The 22,568-nt window shown below is 43.0% G+C and overlaps 2 protein-coding genes across 19 annotated transcripts in view; one reads left to right on the forward strand and one right to left on the reverse strand.

The window, feature by feature from the left end:
• The window catches only part of LOC309523705 (uncharacterized protein), a 91,140-nt gene extending 84,692 nt beyond the window's left edge, over positions 1–6,448 (reverse strand). For 5 of the 11 annotated variants that reach the window (XR_014215516.1, XR_014215517.1, XR_014215529.1 and 2 more), the window contains exons 1-2: positions 6,304–6,448; positions 4,357–4,444 (exon numbers count right to left, since the gene is read on the reverse strand). Coding sequence is in view for 4 of the 11 variants with exons in the window: in XM_082207779.1 (XP_082063905.1) it covers positions 3,871–3,988; positions 4,357–4,444; positions 6,304–6,313 (216 nt within the window). In the remaining 7 variants the exon portion in view is untranslated. Of the gene's footprint in view, positions 1–353; positions 742–3,870; positions 3,989–4,356; positions 4,445–6,303 lie in introns of those variants that run through there. The other 6 variants (XR_014215532.1, XM_082207779.1, XM_082207778.1 and 3 more) reach the window with 3 other exon arrangements.
• Positions 6,449–6,561: 113 nt separating this feature from the next.
• RALGPS1 (Ral GEF with PH domain and SH3 binding motif 1) overlaps positions 6,562–22,568 on the forward strand; it is a 232,333-nt gene continuing 216,326 nt past the window's right edge. For 5 of the 8 annotated variants that reach the window (XM_082207695.1, XM_082207698.1, XM_082207699.1 and 2 more), the window contains exon 1: positions 6,564–7,004. The gene's annotated coding sequence lies outside the window, so the exon portion shown is untranslated. The other 3 variants (XM_082207701.1, XM_082207700.1, XM_082207696.1) reach the window with 3 other exon arrangements.

The raw sequence follows: 22,568 nt of genomic DNA on the forward strand, positions 1-22,568 counted from the left end.
AAGCACCTTCAGTTTCTTTACATTTCCAACATTTATTATCAGACAAGTGGTAAATTTTTGCAAGCTTGACCGGGGTCATGTACCACCTATAAATGATTTTCATATTTTCCTTTAAGGCATTACATGCCATAAATTTCATACCGGTGGTCCACAACTGTTCCCAGTCAGCGAACATAATATTATGACCAATATCTTGTGCCCACTTTATCATAGCTGATTTCACTGTTTCATCTTGTGTATTCCATTTCAACAGCAAGTTATACATTCTTGACAAGTTCTTAGTATTGGGTTCTAACAGTTCTGTTTCTAATTTTGATTTTTCCACCTGGAAGCGATTTTCCTGTCCACTGTAAAGGCGGTTCTTAGTACGGCAAGTGGGAGCTTTGTCAGATAACTAGCTCGGATATGCTCCGTTTTGATAAGTCGGAACCATGGTGAGCTTTTGGTAGAGGCAATCATGGTTAAATCCCTTTCTGCATTGGACCTGAAGAGACAATCTCGTAAGTGCCTCTTATCCATCATCATTATCACCTGAAGATCTTGTAATTGATATTGGGTCAAGCGGGGTTGGATGACATCCTTCCAACATTTGGTCTGTTCCTTCTGTGTGGGACATAGCGGGGAATCTCTCCTCCAAAGAGAGATTGGAGTCTTTTCACATAGTTTAGACACAGATAGTCAGTTCTAGCCTGTATTGTTGTCACGTCCGCTTCCAAGCGGAGAAGAGCAGCTGGGGTCCCACTGGGGAGCAAGAGCACTTTCCTGAGTTCTGCACTATTTCATTCATTCATATATATATATATATATATATATATATATATATATATATAAAGATTGTATAAGTGATAAGTTTTGTGGTACGTATATATATATATATATATATATATATAATAAAATGTACCACAAAACTTATCACTTATACAATCTTTTTAGACTTCCATCAGCACCTCTGATGATCCACCGTTTTAACCACTTCTTATGCATTTCTTAACTTTATATTGCCTTTACATCTCTTAACAAATCATCCTTCCCCTTCTCCATTTTTGCAATACTTCCAATAATACTTGTCACAAAACCTCTTGCAAACCTACAAGCGTCATCTGATCTTCACAAATACTTTTCAAGTAGTCCGTGAATTTATGGTCCCGCCGGTTTCGAATCCTTCCTGTTAGTTTATCTAGTTCTGTATAGTCCATTAACTTGTTCTGCACTATTTCTAAGGCTTTGTTAGCATTTGGATCCATGCCCCATATCGCTACTCCATGGAGCATCTGGGTAATACCAAGATGAAGGTCTACCAGGCTTGTGTGTTGAGCACACTGCTTTATGGAAGTGAATTGTGGGCAACTTACAACCGCCAGAAGCTATGCTTCAATGCCTTCCACAGGCGCTACGTCAGGAGGATTTGGGGTATCACATGGCAGGACAGAATTCCAGACAAAGATGTGCTCTCTCAAGCTCGCATTCCAAGATTGTTTGCACTCCTGTCTCAGTGACATCTACACTAGCTTGGTCACGTCCACAGAATGGAAGATGGCAAGATATCTACAGGAAGCTGGCTTCTGGTACCAGGCCAATTGGCAGACCAATTCTGCATTACAAAGATATCTGCAAATGTGTCCTGAAGGCTGGCAACATCAGCCTTGCCATGTGAGAATCTCTTACAGACAACTGCAGTGCCTGGAGACAGGCAGTCAAGTCATGTATCCCTAGCAGTGACCAGAAGAAAAATAACCGCTGGAAGGAGTGCAGAGAAAAGAAATGACATTGTGCATCTGTTATTTTATCCTGATTAAATATTTGGGCAATTTGATGATATTGTAACCATGTGGTGTAGTATTGGTTCGCCTCCTCATATGATCTTAATTTTAATTGACCCTGTTCCTCTTTTAGAAGTTGCTGATATGTGGCAAGTCTACCTGCCGTGTTTACTTCTAATGGTGATACCCACTATGGGATTTTCGGTTCTAACAGCCTACGATGTCTCGCCATGACCTTGTACAGAGATTTCCTATTTATATGTCTTAGAAATTCTTTATGTACCACCACTTTATTGTAAATTAGATAAGCATACCTGCCATATCTATTATCCCAGCCCTCTAAGTCTAGAATGTCCTTAATCCAGCTAAAGAATGTGGCGTCATAATATATCCTCAGGTCTGGAAGCCCACCCCCGCCTCCACCCGCTCCTTCTTGTCTGTTAGTAATTTGTATTTAATCCGCAGCTTTTTACCTTGCCAGATAAATTTTGTCAAATCCAATTTCCATTTTTAAAACATTTTCTTTACCCATTATGGGGTTATTGTTTTTTTTAAGCTTTTTAAAGCTTTGTTTGGACTGGTAGCCTTTCCAGCTTTTGAGACACTGGAGATACTGGAACAATCGGATACATTTTTTGAACTTGAAAAACCAGCAACTACTTTATTTAGATATCTGTTGTTAGCAAATAAGTTTGACACCCAGATTCTAAGAAATGACTCATATAAAGAATTGGACCTTTCATTATTACCTAGACAGTAATGAAAGCCTCAATACCATTTGTATTGATGGATCTTATATGACAACTTATACAACAGAAAATAATATTCAAAATTTATTGGCCTCCACTAAGTTTGTATAAAAAGGACTATCCAATGTAGTCCTCCAATGCTTTTCTGGAGATGTAATAAGCATAATGCCTCTTTGAGATATATGTTCCTGCAGCGCTCTATACAATAGGTTTTGAGAGAAAGTGCTGGACTATATACATATTATTACAGTGGTACCTCTGGTTACAAACACTTCAGGTTACAGACGCTTCAGGTTACAGACTCCGCTAACCCAGAAATAGTACCTCAGGTTAAGAACTTTGCTTCAGGATGAGAACAGAAATTGTGCTCTGGCAGTGCGGCGGCAGCAGGAGGCCCCATTAGCAAAAGTGGTACCTCAGGTTAAGAACAGTTTCAGGTTAAGAATGGACCTCCAGAACGAATTAAGTTCTTAACCCGAGGTACCACTGTATTTGGAAAAACTTAAAATTTTCAGAGGAAAATATACTTTTGAACCATATACCTATCGTTTGGAAGCGGACAACGAAAATAGATGCTATGTGCCCTAACTGTGGCTAAGAGACTGGCATTGATGAACTGGAAGAATATATAAAGGTAAAGGGACCCCTGACCATTAGGTCCAGTCGTGACCGACTCTGGGGTTGTGGCGTTCATCTTGCTTTATTGGCCGAGGGAACCGGAGTATAGCTTCTGGGTCACGTGGCCAGCATGACTAAGCCGCTTCTGGCGAATCAGAGCAGCGCACGGAAACACCGCTGACCATCCCACCAGAGCGGTACCTATTTATTTACTTGCACTTTGACATGCTTTCGAACTGCTAGGTTGGCAGGAGCAGGGACCGAGCAACGGGAGCTCACCCTGTCACGGGGATTCAAACCGCCGACCTTCTGATCAGCAAGTCCTAGGCTCTGTGGTTTAACCCACAGGAATATATATCATCTCCTTTAATCAGTGTACAGTGGTACCTCAGGTTAAGAACTTAATCTGTTCTTAACCTGAAACTGTTCTGAACCTGAAGCACCACTTTAGCTAATGGGGCCTCCTGCTGCCGCCGCGCCGCCACTGCACAATTTCTGTTCTCATCCTGAAGCAAAGTTATTAACCCGAGGTAATATTTCTGGGTTAGCGGAGTCTGTAACCTGAAGCGTATGTAACCTGAAGCGTATGTAACCTGAGGTACCACTGTATTGATGATATGACAACACTTGCAACATATGGATTGCTTATAGATGTAGACTTTGTTTGGATAAATATACTGACATTTGGAATAAGTTTATACAAAATATAGTAGGTTATATGTATTTTGACAATACAGTTGTACCTTGGATCTCAAACGCCTTGGCTCCCAAACCATTGAAACCCGGAAGTGAGTGTTCCGGTTTTGAACGATTTTCAGAAGCCGAACATCAAGCACAGTTCCAGTGGGTGGCAGGAGCTTCCTGCAGCCAATCAGAAGGCACACTTTGGTTTTCAAACATTTTGGAAGTCGAATGGCCTTCTGAAACTGTAATTTATATCTATCTAATAATGTATGGAAATGTAACTAATTATGTTTACCATATTACACTATATCTTTTTTTCTTATTGTATTTTTTGCACTCCCCCCCCCTCTTTTTTCTTTCATCACTTACTTTATCTTTTGTAACTGAAATTCAATAAAATATTAATAAAAAGTTCAGGCTGCATTATTAAAGTTCATTGGGCAAGAAACCTGCTTCCCGCATAAATTAGACTTTTTCCGTAAGTGATGTGTATAGGCATTATAAAATATGGGATAACAGTTGTTTGACACAATGTAGTATATAACCTGTATAACATCAGATTGTTCAGTAAGTAGTTGATGTTGTCTAATCTCCCCGCACACAATTCAGGGTGAATCTCCATAAACCGGTTACCTGGACCCAATATTAGACAGAAATCCTAAAGAACATTTTCTCTGAAAGAAACCTAGGGACTGTACCCTTTACAGAGCTACAACTACCAGCAGCCTCAACACACTACAGTTTCCATCATTTTTCTTTGGGGGAGGGCACAGGGAGAATATGTTTTAAATGTATGGTGTGTACACAGCCCAAGACTGAAAGTGGAGCCCTGATGTGGAAAGGTGTGTTGGCTGGGACTACTTGAGTGACTACATACAGCAGTATGGATCACAGGTGTGTAAAAGGAACTGGGGCGCAATCTGGAATAATTGCAACTGTAGATCTTCTATTTCAAATTATAAAGACTCTCTGGTCTGTGGGCTAATCCTTGGTTCCCATCAAGCCCATGTACTGGACTGTATAGCCTAACACAGTGGTGGCGAACCTATGGCACGTGTGCCAGAGGGGGCACTCAGAGCCCTCTCTGTGGGCATGCGTGCCATCGCCCCAGCACAGAGCTGGCAGAAGGCGAGGGCAGCAGATCAGCTCAAATTGGGCAGCTGAGTAGCCTTCCTCCTCCTCCAATGGCACCAATGGAGACGCCAGGCAGGACATGCGTCATGCGGGAGCCAGCAGGGGAGGATGGCATCGCTGGCGAGCCTCAAGAAACCACTTTGTTCCAGTGCTGGGTAGCCAGGCAGGGCCACCTCCACCTGTACCCCATCCTCGTCACCCCTTACCCAGCACCGAGGCTCCGGGCCCCACCGGCCTTGCTGCACCATGATCGCCTCCCACTTGCTGGCGTACTTCTTCACTGAGCTCAACCACAGCCAAGGGCAGCAGGTGAAGGCGTGCCTGGGGCGTAGGGGCAGGTTGGGGTTGGGCAAGAGAGCAGGGTTAGCACATGGGGCAGCCCCTGAGGCCCTTTCAGGAAATGGCGGCGCGATGGGGGGGGCACCACTCTGCACATGCTCAGAAGGCCACACCGAGAACGCTTGCTTGCCACACTGAGAACCTGCTTGCTTGCTTGGGCTGGAGCTTAAAAGCAGGGAATTCCCATTTGCACGGTGGACACAGAGAACTTGTGAAAATGAAATCCTTAAAGTGTGGAATTCTCTGCCAAATAATTTTAAGTCAACGAAGCACTTGGGATTGCTTTCCTCACTTTGTTTGGATCATATGCTTGTGAGCAGTTGAAAGCTCTGTTATTGTGTTTGTCTTTTAAGACTAAAGATGTTAATGTATGAGTTGTTTTTTCTAAACTAAAACCTCAGTATTCAGGTTAAATTGCCGGGTTGGCACTTTGCAATAAATAAGTGGGTTTTGGGTTGCAGTTTGGGCACTTGGTCTCTAAAAGGTTCACCATCACTGGCCTAACACAACAAGCAGTTGTGTTATTGGGAAGGGCTGTGGCTCAGTGATGGAGGACATGCTTTGCATGCAAAAGGTCCCAGCCTCAATCCCTGGGGAACCATTGCCAGACAGTGTTGACAATACAGTACTGAGCTTATATGGAGCAATTGTTTGACTTGATATAAGGCAGGTTCCTAATTCAGGATCCCGGTCATTATATTGGGGAAAGATCCATATCTCAGTGGTAAAGCACCTGCTTTGCACAGAGAAGTTCCTAGGTTCAGATTCTTGGCATCTCCAGGTACGGCTAGTAAAAGACTCTTGGTTATCGGTTTATGTTTTGTTATGTATTTTGCCTTATTTAGTATTCTTTTTTATGGGAACCACCTTGTGATCTTCGGACGAACAGCGGTATACAAATTCAACAGCAACAAACTGGAGAGCAGCTGACAGTGAAAACAAACACTGCTAGATGGACCTAATGGTCCATTTGTGATTTACATCAGGACCTGCTACCCCTGAGGATCCAGTTGCCTCACCTTTCTTCATTGGGGGGAGGCTGCCTGTTCATCAGGCACCCGCCAAGCTTCCTCCCTGCTCCCCTTTCGCACTCAGTTTCCTGGCTTTTCGACTCCTCTCAGCAGGGCCAACTGCCACCTGTCAACGGACACACCGATCTCGCGCGCTTGCCCCGCCCCTAAAAAAAGCAAAAAAAAAACCTCTCAAGGAGGCTGCGGCTCCTACGCATTCGGTCCTCATTTGCATTTCCCCACCCGCCGCGAATGCGACTGGCGGCGGCGCGGCCGCGGCCCGAGCTAGGATTGGCGGTTAGGCTTGCCAATCCTCCCGGAGTAAACACCGCCCTCCCGAGTTGGCATCCCTCTGAGCGCCCTCCGGCTTTCTTGTCTCCCTCGCAGCAGCCTACCCCCCCCCGCCCCAATTCCCTTCTCCGGCTCTCGTCACCCCGCCTTCCCTCCCTCCCTCCCTCGCCCGGCCGCGTTTGGCCTTGTCGGCGTCAGCGGCAGCTGTCGCTGCGGCGTAGGAAGCGAAGCGGTCTGGCGGCGGCTGTGGTGGGGACTCTCCAAAGCCAGTCGGCTCGGCCCGTTCGCTCTTCCTCCCCGTCTTCGTCAAGGGGGCCCCTGGTGGCCTCGAGGAGAAACCACGGGCGTTCTGGGCCGGTGGGGGCGGCGGCAGGTGGGGGCCACTGCTGCTGCCGCCGCGAGCCCCGCCCCTCCAGCAGGTAAGGCGCACAGACGAGCACCCCCGCTTCACCTCTTTGCCCACTAGACACGTCGCTGTTTCAGGACTGAAAGCGCCAAAAAAAAACCCTCCAAGGTCTTATAAGCCGGCACGCCCCCCTCCCATCGCATCTTGACAGGTGAGGATAATTTTACACGCACCCCCATTTCACTCCACCAAAGGTGTGGGGGCCTCTTTCTAGCTCCCTCTTTCTCCGCCGAACCCCCCCCCCCGTCGCCGCCGCCCCGCCTTCATTACAGCCAAGAGAAAGATTTTAAGCTCCTTTTTCTAGTCTAGTGGACACATTTACATTTCTCAAATGGCACCTACTTCCCGTTTAAGGTGGTGGTGGGGGGGGTGGCGATGGCGGATGCAAATAGTTTATTGCTCATATAGGCCAAGTCCATACATGCAGAACAGGTGCATACGCTCAGCGCATTTCATGCTCTGTATGTTACAGGAATAAGCTTGTGCACCTGTTTGAAATTGGGTTTATATAGGCCAGGGTATACTTGCAGACAGATGTATACACTCATGCACATGTTTATGTTGTAGGGATAAGCTTTTGTATCTGTGCACAGTTATATCTGTATTAAAAAATACTATGCATTTATAGTATTATATAAAATCTTGTAGTATTTTGCACATGCCTCAAGGAAGCTAGCCATGTTACATATTTTTACGTCATAAAGCAATGTGTGTGTGGAGGGGGGTTGTTGGCTGTCTTGAGGGTTATGTGAAAGGCAAGTTAATATGATTTTTAAAATTTATATACATGTACTTTTTGTATAGAAACGTTATTAGTTCTGAGGGTGGGATTATATACAATCTTGCACCTTTGTATAAATGTCACACAATAGCAAAAATTGCATGCATAGAAAATTCTTTATTTTATATCCTTGTAAAAATGTATTAAAATTAATAGTATCTGCATGTGTGTGGTACACACACACACACACACACACACACACTCTATTACAGTTGTATGTGTTTACATGTGTGGAATTGCTATACAGGAGTTGTTTGGAAAGGAAAGGGATATTATAACAGTGACTCTTCCATTGACCTATATTCCCTCTCATGAGAATTATAAGTGCAGCCCTGCTACATCAGAGTGCAACATCCTACCTCATGTAGTACCTGTTGGTTGCCTCCAGAAGGCCAGCAAGTTGGATTTCAAGGCAGCAGCCCTTGCCCTTTGACTTCCCTACTAGTGCCCCCTTGCAGCATCTTTATCTCATGGAATACTGCCTCTGACCATGGAGGTTCCATCAAGCCCTACATGTGGTGATTGGCTTTGACTTCTGTCTTCCTCCATCAATCTGTATAATTTCCCTTTTAATACCATGTTGATAATGATAATATAAACCTTTAGTGTATTCAGGTTCATCAGATGTTTTCTCAAAGTGCATGGTAGGCTGAGGCAGTACACATACAGGCATCCCCCCACTTGCACATGATCGACTTGCACGAGACCATATATACGTGCAGCGCCAAGAAAAGTTTTAATAGTTTAATTCATACTGAAAATGGAGAGAGTGAGCTGGAGAGTCCTTGTGGCTCATGAGGAGACCCTCCCCGGAGCCCAAGGAGGATGTCTAGAGAGGGCCGAAAAGAGACTGGAGGCGCAACAGTGCTTTGTTTAGGCTGCTTAGCCTCCCCCCTAACAGCTGATGCATGTGGTAGTGCAGCAGCAGATGCTTTTCCACATGTCCTCCAGTCTCTTGCTGACCCCAGAGCTTCAATTCCAGTTGTGGATATTTTTGGTACAGAGTTGTTAGGTTGTTTTTTTTTTGGAGTGTAGTATTTTGGAGAGAGAGTTGCTTCATAGTAATGCCTTCTGCTACTGTTTTTTAAATCCACTGTTTGCTTCCATTTGTCAACTCTTTAAAGATTGTCTAAGGCAAAAAACCCCACTCTGTTTCCTATTTAGTAATAAATAACTGACACTTAGCCAGTGCCTTGACATTTGTCATGGTTCTCCGTGTGCCACATGACCCAGAAAGCAGTCTGTGAACAAACACCGGCTCTCTCGGCCTGAAAGGCAAGACAAGTGCTGCACCCCATAGTAATCTTTGACTGGACTTAACCGTCCAGGGGTCCTTTACCATATCTTACCTAATAGCACCTGAGATGATTAGCTAAAAGCAAGGCTAACCCTGAAATGCTCGTTAAGTTGTCATGGCAGTGCCCCCTACTACTTGTGTCATCCTTATATCTTATATGTCTTCCCAATGACAGGGGGGAAACAGACTTTTATCTCACATATAGAGCCCATTACCATCCACCTAACAGAATCATATAAATTCTCCTTTTAGGCTGAGGATTCTCACTAGTTATTTTACTGGAGCCATGGTAATAAATTGTGTTTTATGTCAAGTGGGCATCCAGTATCTCTAGAATATATTATTTGAGGTTGTTGCAACCTCTGTCCTATATAGCCTACTGTTCTGATGCATCCCTTTCAGAAGTGCAGGGGCTCAGTTCTGCCTGCTAGCTGTGTGATTTGAATGTTTGTTCTCTGTAGCTACTGAGCATCATAAGGTAAAGGTAACCAACTCTGGGGTTGCAGCGCTCATCTCGCTTTACTGGCCAAGGGAACCGGCATACAGCTTCCGGGTCATGTGGCCAGCATGACTAAGCCGCTTCTGGCGAACCAGAGCAGCGCACGGAAACACCGATAACCTTCCCGCCAGAGCGGTACCTATTCATCTACTTGCACTTTGACGTACTTTCAAACTGCTAGGTTGGCAGGAGCAGGGACCGAGCAACGGGAGCTCACCCCGTCGTGGGGATTCGAACCGCCGACCTTATGATCGGCAAGTCCTAGGCTCTGTGGTTTAACCCACAGCATCACAGAGAAAAGCAAATTGTCATATATTTAATGTAATCACAAACCAGTGTGTGTCGTATCCCATGTGCTGACATGTGAGGGCTTCTTGCTTGCCTTTGTCATTGCCATGTTTCTTTACCCAATATTGCCACCCACCCCACACCAGTACACCTGTCTCTAGCCCTCTCTGTTACATTTTCATTGGCCTATAGAACATGTATATAATTTTGCTGAAGGTAGCCATGCAGAGGAACAATGACTGTGTTTGCTATTGATAAATGTTAATGTGTAACTGGAGCAATTTCATTCTTGAAATAAGTACTTTGGGACAAACTGGAGTGACAGTGATGGCTATTTTGCAGCTTTTTGAGCACAAATGTGTTTGTGGAACATGTATGTAAATAAATTAACAGTGACCATTGTGGCTGCAAGCATAAACATAAACTTGTCAGGGCATTCTTCCATTCTTCTATATGGTCATCTGACTTATAAATTGGAAATATCTCCTATGAGGTTACTGAAATGGAAATCTTTAAGATTGTCAAAATGATAAATATTTGCTATAAATGTAACTTTGTTGTGTTATTGTTTCTTCTTGCAATAAGTATTACTTTCCATTGCTTCTGGTGTGGTATGACATGGTATGTTCAAGAAAATTGAGAGCAGCAAGTTCAGAAAGCAGAGATGTACAGAGCCTGTGTACTAATTAGTAGTATCCACAGCCTTCCTTACTCTTAACTTCCTTACTCTTAACTTCCTTACTTTGTGGCAGTAACATTGTTGATCTTTAACCTTTGTTTGTTTTATTCCGATTCTCATTAGAATGACCAACAACATTTTGGGTTGTCTCGGACCAGATCCAGTCATTCTTGTAGGAATTTTATTTTCTAGATCCATTTCAATTGGGGTTATGCCCGGTTTTTGGCATAGAAACTGCTTTATTCACCCTGTATGATGAGCTCTGTTGGGAGAGAGTTGGGGGGAGGATGTGTCCCTGTTAATTCTTCTCGACCTCTCAGCAGCTTTGGATACCATCAACCATGCTATCCTTCTGGAGTGGCTCTCTGAGTTAGGGGTGGGTGGCACTGCCTTGCGGTTGTTTCAGTCCTACTTGGATGGTTGTTCCTAAAGGGTGTTGCTTGGTTTTTCAGTCCTGTGGAGCCTTCATTGTGGGTGCCACTCCTTATCTAGCCAGTCTCTGACAGTGGGGTTCCACAGGGTGCTTGATTCTATCCTCTGTGCTGTTCAGTATCGGCATGATACCACTGAGTGGGGTTATCCCAAGTTATGGAGTACATTGTCAGCACTATGATAATGACAAACAGCTATATTTCTTTACATTTACAGTTGGGGCAGTGGGTGTGCTGGACAATTTCCTTGCCTCAATAATGGATGAGATGAGAGCCAACAAACTGAAACTCAATTCAGATAAGACTGAGGCACTGTTAGTGGGTGATTGCCTAGACCCGAAGGGTGGGAGGTTGCCTGCTCTTGATGAGGTTTGTTGTTGTTTAGTCATTTAGTCCGACTCTTCGTGACCCCCATGGACCAGAGCACGCCAGGCAATTCTGTCTTCCACTGCCTCCCGCAGTTTGGTCAGACTCATGTTTGTAGCTTCGAAGACACTATCCAACCATCTCGTCCTCTGTCGTCCCCTTCTCCTTGTGCCCTCCATCTTTCCGAACATCAGGGTCTTTTCCAGGGAGTCTTCTCTTCTCATGAGGTGGCCAAAGTATTGGAGTCTCAGCTTCAGGATCTGTCCTTCCAGTGAGCACTCAGGGCTGATTTCCTTAAGAATGGATAGGTTTCATCTTCTTGCAGTCCACTTGATGAGGTTACTCCCTGTAAAGCAGTGGTGGCAAAACTTGGCCCTCCAGCTGTTTTGGGACTACAATTTCCATCATCCCTGGCCATTGGTCCTGTTAGCTAGGGATGATGGGAGTTGTAGTCCAAAAACAGCTGGAGGGCCAAGTTTGGCCACCACTGCTCTAAAGGAATGGGTATGCAACTTGGGGGTATTTTGGAATCTTTGCTGTCATTTGAGGTTCAGGAGTGCCTTCCATCAGCTTTGATTGGTAGCCCAGCTATGCCCCTATCTGGACAGAGACAGCCTAACTACTGTGGTCTATGCTCTGGTAAACTCTAGGTGAGATTAAAGGTAAAGGTAAAGGTACCTGTGACTGTTAGGTCCAGTTGCAGATGACTCTGGGATTGCATGCTCATCTCGCTCTGTAGGCCGAGGGAGCCGGTGTTTGTCCACAGACAGCTTCTGGGCCATGTGGCCAGCATGACTAAGCCGCTTCTGGCGAACCAGAGCAGCGCATGGAAATGCAATTTACCTTACTGCCAGAGCAGTACCTATTTATCTACTTGCACTTTGACGTGCTTTCGAACTGCTAGGTGGGCAGGAGCTGGGACTGAACAACGGGAGCTCACCCCGTCACGGGGATTCACACCGCTGACCTTCTGATCAGCAAGCCCTAGGCTCAGTGGTTTAGACCACAGCGCCACCTGCGTCCCATCTAGGTTAGATTACTGCAGCACATTATATGTAGGACTGCCTCTGAAGACAGTTCTGAAACTTCAGCTAGTGCAGAATTCAGAAGCCAGGTTGCTCACCAGGGAAAGACGGTTTGAGCACATTACACTGATCCTCATCCGACTGCACTGGCTACCAGTTAGTTTCTGGTCCCAATTCAAAGTGCTGGTTTTGACCTATAAAGCCTTAAACTGGCCAGGACGACAATACCTAAAGGGCCACCTCTCTCCATATGAACCTATCTGGACCCTGAGATAATCTTCTGAGGCCCTTCTTTGTGTGCCTTGTCCTCCTTTGTGTGCCCGGAGGCTGGCAACACGAAAATGGGATTTTTTTCTCTTTCTTTTGCAGTGGATCCCCATTTGTGGAACGCTCTCCCTAAGGGGGTTTGGCTGGTGCATTCCTTATACACCCTTTGGTGCCAGATGAAAACATTCTTCTTTAACCAGGCTGATTGACATAAAATTATGAGGGTGGGGGAGGGTGGTGACATGCTGTGGGGATGCTTTTAACCAGCTGGATTGGATACTGAGATCTGGGGTACAGATTTATATCAGCAAGCTAAGTGTAATACTTGGTCTGTTTTGAGTGCATTTATAAGTGGACATAAAGGTGGCATCTAACTCTTCAGTGCTGTAAAGATCCAAGCTTTTTATTGGTGCTGATGTAATTAGCATTAAGTGTAAAAAGAAGCACAAAGCTTCAAGTAATATTCATCTCACATATTGAAATGCTTGTATGTGAAGATTAATACTCTAGATGCTATTGATTTATAATTAACATATGTACTTTGTGCCAAACCTAAATCTCCATTGTTTGGTGTGAAAATAGTTCATTTTTCTTTAGTTTGTAAATAAAAATAGTTATATTTTAAAATGTTAAAAGTGCCTCACATAAATTTATAGTAATCTTTACAACAACTGCAATAGATAGGTCAATAGGATACTAATATATTTTCTGCAGTTGTAAACATCCAGTACAGTATGCCCTTTTCTAAGTAGCTTATATGTAGGTTTAATTAAGCAGGTTTCACTTTTCCTCTAGTTAATTTCACTTTCTGCTTCCTGGTTTAAATAGATGTTATGAATGTTAAAAAGTAACTTGCTGAGTTAAATGTGTTATGATTTTGATAAAGGAGCACTTTATACATTAGAAACTGTAAAATAAAATTACTAGAAATATCATAACTAGAGCTAGAAATACCATAACTAGATAGTGGAAGGACCTATCAGGAGTGAACATAGACCAAAACATAGGGGAAACTGCCCTACTAGAAAAGTTAACCAACAAATTCAACTAGCATGGGGACAATCTTTGGAGGATGCCTTCACCCCAGTGTAGTTCCCCTTTATTACAGTAACCTATCCCCTCCAACAGCATACAGTGGTACCTCTGGATGCGAATGGGATCCGTTCCGGAGCCCCATTCGCATCCTGAAGCAAACGTAAGACGCGACTGCATGTCTGCGCGGGTCGCGTTTCGCCGCTTCTGCGCATGCGTGTGCCATTATTTTGAGTGTCTGTGCACGCGTGAGTGGCGAAACCCGGAAGTAACGCGCTCTGTTACTTCCGTGGAGCGCAACCTGAAAATATTTAAGCTGAAGCGTATTCATCCGGAGGTATGACTGTACAGATCAATATGGGTAACTTGACCCAACAACCTAGCCTGCCTTCCTCACATAAAGAAGCCACACCACAATCAACTAAACACAACCAACCAAGCTCAGGAACCCGTAACCTTTCACAATATCAATATCAATAAAAATGAATAAATACACAACTAAAGGACCTATCCATGTGATGCTGACATAACCCCCCCACACACTAAGAATAGGCATTAGAACAAAAGAACAATATCCCCATCTCTCTCCCCCTCCCCTTCCCTGCAACTGTAAGATTATTACAAAAATGTATTTCACCAAATGTAAACAATCAGCGAAAAAGGCTATGAATTGAAAGTGGAGACAACGGATAGACAGTTCCCTCTTTATCTGTTTGCTTTGTAACACAAAAAAACTAATAAAAACTAATTAAAAAACAACACTGGATTGTTGAAATATTTTAGGGCAATTAACTGGGAAATTCTTTAGTGCAAACTCCATTGTGAGTGGCATTGTATTCGTGAATCCCCTTGTGTGCTACCAGTGATTGTGCCATTGCCAGCTTTATATGCCACATTCATTCACACGCTTCTGAAGAAGAAATTATAACCAGTGCTTATTTCTGGGGGGACATGGGTACACATACCCCTAAACATTTTCTGAATCTAAGTTTGGCCTCATTGAGGGGCAGTATTTCAATGATTAGGAAAATGAGAGTACCCCTAAACATTTTTTAAAGGAAAAAAGCACTGATTATAACCATACTTGGACAAATGTCTTTGGTGCATCTAGAACTGGTATAATGACAAGACTAAAGTACAATACTAATGATATGACTCAAAACTCCATTTTGTTGATAATCTTTCTTGTTCAAAAACAGTATATAATGATAAAATGAAACAAAAGCCCAAATGATCAGTATTGTAGAAAGTTATGGTTTTACCTAGCGTATAACTTTCTGCATGGACGCGGGTAGTGCTGTGGGTTAAACCACAGAGCCTAGGACTTGCCAATCAGAAGGTTGGCGGTTTGAATCCCCGTGACGGGGTGAGCTCCCGTTGCTCGGTCCCTGCTCCTGCCCACCTAGCAGTTTGAAAGCACATCAAAGTGCAAGTAGATAAATAGGTACCGCTCCGGCGGGAAGGTAAAAGGCATTTCACTGCGCTGCTCTGGTTCGCCAGAAGCGGCTTAGTCATGCTGGCCACATGACCCAGAAGCTGTACGCCGACTCCCTCAGCCAATAAAGTCAGATGAGATCCTCAACCCCAGAGTCGGTCACGACTGGACCTAATGGTTCCTTTACCTTTACCATTAACTTTCTGCACACTATCACTCAGTTCTGGATAACTGAGTACTTGAACTTTAAAAGCCCACTGAAAATGTGTGCTTGAAGTTTTATGATTAATATAAATAGGTGGAGGATGGTACAAGATTCTCTGCAGAGCTGTTGACCTGCCCCTGCTTTCTCTCATTTGTTGCAGTCTGAATGGAATAGATTTTATGCCCTGTCTTTCAACAGGTTTGATGCTTTTGTTAATTACAATAACAAATTAAACAGTAGGTGTTTTGTTGAATAAATAAATTATCTTCTTCACAGTTTTTAAATTCATTGTTAGTTTCGAAAAGGTGATCATATTTGGAGAGCCTGAAATTATACCCAGGTATCAGTAGGAGATGCTCTGCTGTGTTTCTAGGTTTGTCCCTTGCTAAGAAATATCACCATGGTGAAATTTAAAAAGATGAGCTGCCACCAGTACTGTGGCATTCTTGGTTTTTTGGAATATTTGACAATAGTCAAATAATATATTTGATTGTTCAGCTGACTTCTCTGTGGTTTTCAATGCCACTGATCATGTTACTCTTGTGGATAGGTTCTGGGATGGGGATTAGAATACTGCATTGCAGCTCTTTTAATTTAATCCATGTGTGGTAGTGAGATTTCTGAAACAGTGCCTGTGTACAATAATCAACTGGGGTGAGGGACAATAAATAGAGACTCAGTCCATGCAAGATAGATGTACTGTCGGCAGATGGTTCGTCTGCCTTCTTAAGTAATATTCAGTATGCTTTGGATGTAGTCGTACTGTCCCTAAAGGAACTGGTTTGTATTTTGTGGGTGATCTTAGATTAAGCACTATTACCTGAGGCCCAAGTGGACTTTATGGCTCAGAGTATCTTTTGTCTACCCACTGTGACCCCTGTCTGGTTGGAAATTGCCTTGCAGTAATGCATTATGCATGAGGCTACCTTTGAGGAAAGCTCCAGAAACTTCAAAATAAGTCAAAATAGGGCAACTATGTTTTTAATAGGTAAATATGATTTTTTCATGCCACTGTTTCATCATTTTCACTGCCTTCCAGTCTGTTTCTAGGTACAATTCTAAGTTATGGTGGTTGTTGTTTTTATTGTCATGTTTCATACAGAATGGTTGTTGATATAAGCATATACAAAATGCAATAAGAAAAGTGTGTGTAACAAATAATAAATAGAAAAAATAAGGAGGGGAGGGGAAAACCAGGAAACAACTGAGAGTGCAATGCCATATACAACTATTACATATAAGAAGGAAAAGGTCAGTCCATATTGTTCCAAATAAAGCCTTTCCACATAATTATTTGTAGAGCGGGGGGTTTAGTGGGCTATTCAGTTAACATAGGAGAAAAAAACTTACACCATATTGAATAAAAGTGGTCTATTTTTGAAGAACCAGTACAGGCCCTCCATTTGTGTTAAATTTTCAGACAGTGCAATGTCCCATACTTTCCCTAGTCTCCTCTCGTGAAAGAGGTGAATTGGATTTCCAGTGGGAAGCCACTGACATTCTGGCTGTGGCAAGAAGCATAAACACAAGAGATTTATGCATGATGGGTGTGTTGGTACCATGCTCCAAATATAGGAACACCAGGCTAGGTCTACAGACAGTACCTGATCGGTGATGGTGGAAATATGTAAAAAAAATCCAGAGAATCTCTGAGTCCACAGAATTTCTGAACTATATAGCAACCCAACCACATTATGGATAGATGGAGTCGGGTCTAATGCCATCTTAACACTGTTTTAAGTGTGGCTTCCTGTATTCTATAGAAATCATTTGAAGTGGGAGTTTAGACTACAGTGCTTCCTATACTTGTTGCTCTAACCCGGGCAGTTCCAAAGTCCGTCTCGGGGGCCTAATCCTGCCTGCCGGTCGGTTTAATCTGGCCCCTGTGGCAGTTAATTTCCTGGGGTAAAATCCTAAAAAACCTCAACAACTCCAATCCTAAAAAAGGTCAGTTGGCCCCCAAAACCCTTCACTTCATCAAATCTGGCCCTCTTTGAAAAAAGTTTTCACACCACTGCTCCAGCCAAAGACCCAGATCACTCTCCCATAATGACCGTAGCCCCTGAGAAGAGCATGATTCTGTGTTAAGTATAATGCAACATATATAGGAAGCCATGCCCTTGCTACTTGAGGTTTCTTTGAGACAAAGTGATTACCGGTACCTTTTCCTTTGCTTCAGCAAGAATGGGGCAAAGGAGGAGACCTGTGTTAGTTGGAGCTAGTTGGGCAGGGTATCTTTTAGTTTTCCCTTTAATGAAGTTGCTGAAATAGGACGACCATTTAGGCATAATATCTTTGATGCTACAGTTGCAATCGAAATTATTCAACCCCCATTGCAAATCAGGTTTATTATCAAAATTTACAGACTTTCAGCTGCTTTCAGTGAGCAAATCAAACAAAAGCAATTGAAAAAGCTCAACACAACGGATGCTACAAGTGATTTCCCCAAATCTTGCTGAAATTACAACTTATACTGGCTTTTCCAGTCTCACTATTATTCAGGCCCTCCATGGCAAGCATATTTAGTACTTAGTAGAACAGCCTTTTGCTGTTATGACCTGCTGCAAACAAGATGCATAGCCAGAAAGCAGCTTCCAGCAGTGTTCCTGAGGAATCTTAGCCCATTTCTCGTGAGCAATAGCCTCCAGTTCAGTAATATTCTTGGGTTTGCGTGCTGCAACCGCCTTCGTCAAATCCCTCCAAAGATTTTCTGTGATGTTTAAGTCAGAACCTCCCAGGACTTCTTCTGCAATCAAGGCTTGGTGGAATTTGAGGTGTGCTTGGGATCATTGTCCTGTTGGAAGTTCCAATGATGCCCAAGTTTCAGCTTCCTCACAGATGGCATTATGTTTCCTCCTAGGATTTCCTGATACTTCAATGAATCCATCCTGCCTTCCACACGCTACAAGTTTCCAGTGCCAGTGGGTGCAAAGCAGCCCTAGAGCATCACTGAGCCACCAACATGCTTCACTGTAGGCAGAGTGTTCTTTTCAACCTATGCTTCATTCTTCTTCCTCCAGACATAGCGCTGACCATTGGGGCTGAAAAGCTCCAATTTTGTTTCATCGCTTCAAAGAATCATAGAATCTTAGAGTTGGAAGGGACCCAAGGGTCATCTAGTCCAACCCCCTGCAATGCAGGAATCTCAGCTAAAGTATCCATGACAGATGACTGTCCAACCGCTGTTTAAAAACCTCCAAAGAACTAGAGTCCACCACCTCTTGTGGGAGTCTGTCCCACTGTTGAACAGAATCCCAAAACTTATGTGGCTTACTTATATGATTTTGAACATACTGGAGCTGACTTATTGTGCGTTTGGGTCAGTAGTGGTGTACGTCTTGGAGTTCTGGCATGGAAACCTTCTGTGTTTGGTACATGCCTTACTGTGCTCAGTGAAACCTCAGTGCCAGCTGCCAACAAATCTTACTGCAGCTCTTCTATAGTCACTTGATAATTTTTCCCAGCCCGCCTTCTCAGAAATCTGGTTGCTGCTGCAGATAGCTTCCTTTTTCTGCCCCATCCAGGTAGTGTAACCACCCTTCCTTTAACTTTGAATTTTGACACTCAGCAAACTTTGACATGCACCTCATAGGGTTGGCATATGTCCTCTTTTTTCTGTGGCATATGTCCTCTTTTTCATAGGTATGTAAAATAAGAGTTGTCATAGTGATCCATAGTTAAAAGTAAAGGTAAGGTAAAGGGACCCCTGACCATTAGGTCCAGTTGTGACCGACTCTGGGGTTGCGGCGCTCATCTTGCTTTATTGGCCGAGGGAGCCGGCGTACAGCTTCCAGGTCATGTAGCCAGCATGACTAAGCCGCTTCTGGCAAACCAGAGCAGCGCATGGAAATGCCATTTACCTTCCTGCCAGAGCGGTACCTATTTATCTACCTGCACTTTGACGTGCTTTCGAACTTGCTAGGTTGGCAGGAGCAGGGACCGAACAACAGGAGCTCACCCCGTAGCGGGGATTCGAACCGCCGACCTTCTGATCGGCAAGTCCTAGGCTCTGTGGTTCAACCCACAGTGCCACCCGCTGGCAAATGTGTCCTCTTTTTTGCTCTTCAAAATATGGCAACCGCGCATTAAATGAATTGTATTTAAGTCCTCATTAGTTGTGTAGTAGGTCATTAAACATAAACGTTTTAGTTTTGTAGCATTCAAAGCAGACAGCAGTGTGTCTTGGTACTTGTCTCTTGGTTTCTTGTTCTCTGTGTGCCTGTTCAATGTCAGTGAGAGCAAGGCAGGGGTCTATCTTCAAATTGTCAAACCAACTTAAAATAAAATCAATCATACCTTCCCCTCTCCTCATTTTTCGGAATCCCACATAGTTTAATCCCCCCTTTATCTCTATCCAATTGAGCTGCAAACTTTAAATCAAAATCTTCAATTGCAATTTTATGTGCTTGCAGCTTGTTGGGGGTGCTTAATCTGGTTAAGATTACCAGGTAACATTGCAATCTTGTTTTCAAGTGAATGCAGAGCAGCTGCCCAGTCTAAATCCTGTCTTTATGAATAAACACTCTGAGTCTTTTTCACAGCTCTGAGTAATTGGTAGCTTCCTGCCATTCAAGCTTTAATTTACTTTTCAGGCCACACAAGCCCTGCAGCATTACCTTTCAGGAGGTGTACTTAGAAAAGTGAGGAATAGTGATTTTGCAGCCCTTCAGAGTGATTTCATTCCCAAGGGTGCTGAAGACTTGAAATCAACCCATCATTTGACTCTGCGGCAAGCCATGCCCCAAGTGATGGTTTAAAACCCAAAATGACTTGGGGCTAGGTTACTTGAAGAATTGATATCTTCATCACAGGCCCTTTTCCAAGTTTCTCTACCATGTAAAATGGGATGAATAGCCACGGGGCAGGGGTGGATGTTTGTGGAGGTACCCTGTTTATCAAATGCCTTTCTCCAATAAGTTTGTCTGACACCTACATTATGAATCTGTACAGGTAGGTACATCCATTGTTTCTAATGGATTTACCATTGTTACTGGCAACAGGAAATACATGTACCTAGTAATACATGTACCTAGTATTGAGATTCACCAAAGAGGGAATATTTTGTTTTGCTGTCTGTTATTCAGTGTTCAAAGGCACACAAGTAAGTTAGAACAAGGAGGTTGTTAACTCTATTTATCTACACTACTATAAAAGCTCAAGTGATGCTGTTCATGAAAGCAGTAACTTTTTCAGTTTCTCACTTTTGATAAGAATTAGCATTTGTTGCCTTTGCTGTCTTCAGATGGAAACCTCAGTGGTTGTGATGGTGGGCACAGTAAGGTCATTCCAGTTCTGTCCCACCCCACTTCACCAGGAGTCACAAGTCTGCATCTTGTCCACACTCAGGACACATGAGCACCAGCTTGGATAAGGAGGTTGCCTGCTCACTATTCTATATATTCTATATTCAGCAATAAAATTCACACAACAATTAAGGGAGTTTCACATAAAATTTAATACATGCATAAGAGAAAAGGAGCTGGGCTCTTTAAAGAGAATTTTCTTTAAAGAGAATAGGATCCTTCCAACTTCTCCATCTCTTTTTATCAGTATTAGAAATTCCCCAGGTGCCAGGTGTGTTTTGCGACTGCTGTGGATCCAACTGCGACCACGTGGGGATTTCTGGGTGCTTGGTTGGTGACTGACATCTGACTGGCTGTTCCAACTTTCTTAAACAGGTACACAGAGGAACATATTTATTGCATTTATATCCCACCTTTTTCTCCAAGGAGCACATAGTTTACTCCCCTCCTCAATTAATCCCCACAAAGACCCTGTGAGGTAGGTTAAGAGGCTGTAATTGGCCCAAGTAAGCTTCATGATTTAGTGGGGATTTGAACCTTCATCTCCCAGGTCCTAGTCTGACACTCTAACCACTATACCACACTGGTTTCCTAGAGTACTTCTGCTATGGGGCAGCTATATAAATTAAGTAGGTAAATAAGTATGGAGATAGCAAATGTCTCTTTGAGAAGGCTCTGAAATATTTTCCCTGAAGCTTGAATTTGTTTTAATTTGGATTGTTTTATTTGCTGTTTTAATGTATTGTAAGCCACTTGGAGATTTTTTCCTCTAAAATATAAAGTGGTAGAAATGAAATGAATAATGATGATGATTATAGGAAAAATAAATCCTACCACTTAAAAAAAAAGGCACCTAGACATTCTGTTTTGGTGACTGTAACCTAGGTTTAAGGTGCCATTTGGTGATTAGCTTATATATCTCAATTTCTAACACTGCCTATTACCACTGATGCCTCACTATTTGCTGTGCCTCTGTTACCACTTGTGCACACATGAGTTTCTGTTGGTGTGTGTGTGCATGTGAAGGAACACCAGTTAACCAATAGGCATTGACAATGTAATGAACACGGGGATGACTGATGGAATAAAGGGTCTAGGTAAAACAAAAGACATCCTTTGTGAGGCATGTAGGCGAGCAATTAATTGCCCAAGGCAATTTTTTTTATTCATTTATTTCCCTCCAACCATTCTAGATTGGCAAACCTTACAATACAAACTTCTCAAGTTGACTTACAATATCCCATAAATCAACTAATATTTAATAATAATGATAAGCAGAAACACTGCAGCAATTAAAAGCCTTAGTTAACCTATCAAAAGTTATTAAAAGTCTGAGAAGCCGAAACAGTTTGTACTTGATGCCTAAAAGCTGTTTGATTCAGCATCAGGTAAGCAGATAAGACAAGGGAGTTCTGCAGATGTAATTGGTTCATGCCCTGTTCTTCTTTAACCAATTACATCATCCCACTAGGTTTGTATGAGGAAATACAGTATAGTACAGTGTAGTACAGAGCTGTAATGCTCTGTGGTAGATGTTGTATGATTTATAATTGTAATTTTATTGGTTTAATTGTATTTTTTCACATCGTATTTTCTTGTATTACAATGCACATTCCATAATATTTAAATTACAATACAATAAAATACCATGTAAGAAATAAAAAGCAACTAAAATACAATGAAGAATCAATATTAATCAATATGAATATTTAATATGGGTCATCTGAATGAGTGTTCATAATCCACAGTTTAGGAACTTGCTCCTTATATTTTGCATTTGTATATCTGTTTGCCTGATGACATTGCAACATTTTGGAAGATTTTAGTTGTCACTTTATTAGAACTGAAATATGCAGTTCAAATTCTCAGGGTCCAGCATAAAAAAATATATTGATGATCTGATGCCTGGAATCTTTACATCACTGATAACATTAGCCTACCATACAGCTGGACATGGGTGGCACTGTGA

The sequence above is a fragment of the Podarcis vaucheri genome (genome assembly GCF_965113315.1).
Source record: "Podarcis vaucheri genome assembly, chromosome: Z".
Taxonomy (NCBI): domain Eukaryota; kingdom Metazoa; phylum Chordata; class Lepidosauria; order Squamata; family Lacertidae; genus Podarcis; species Podarcis vaucheri.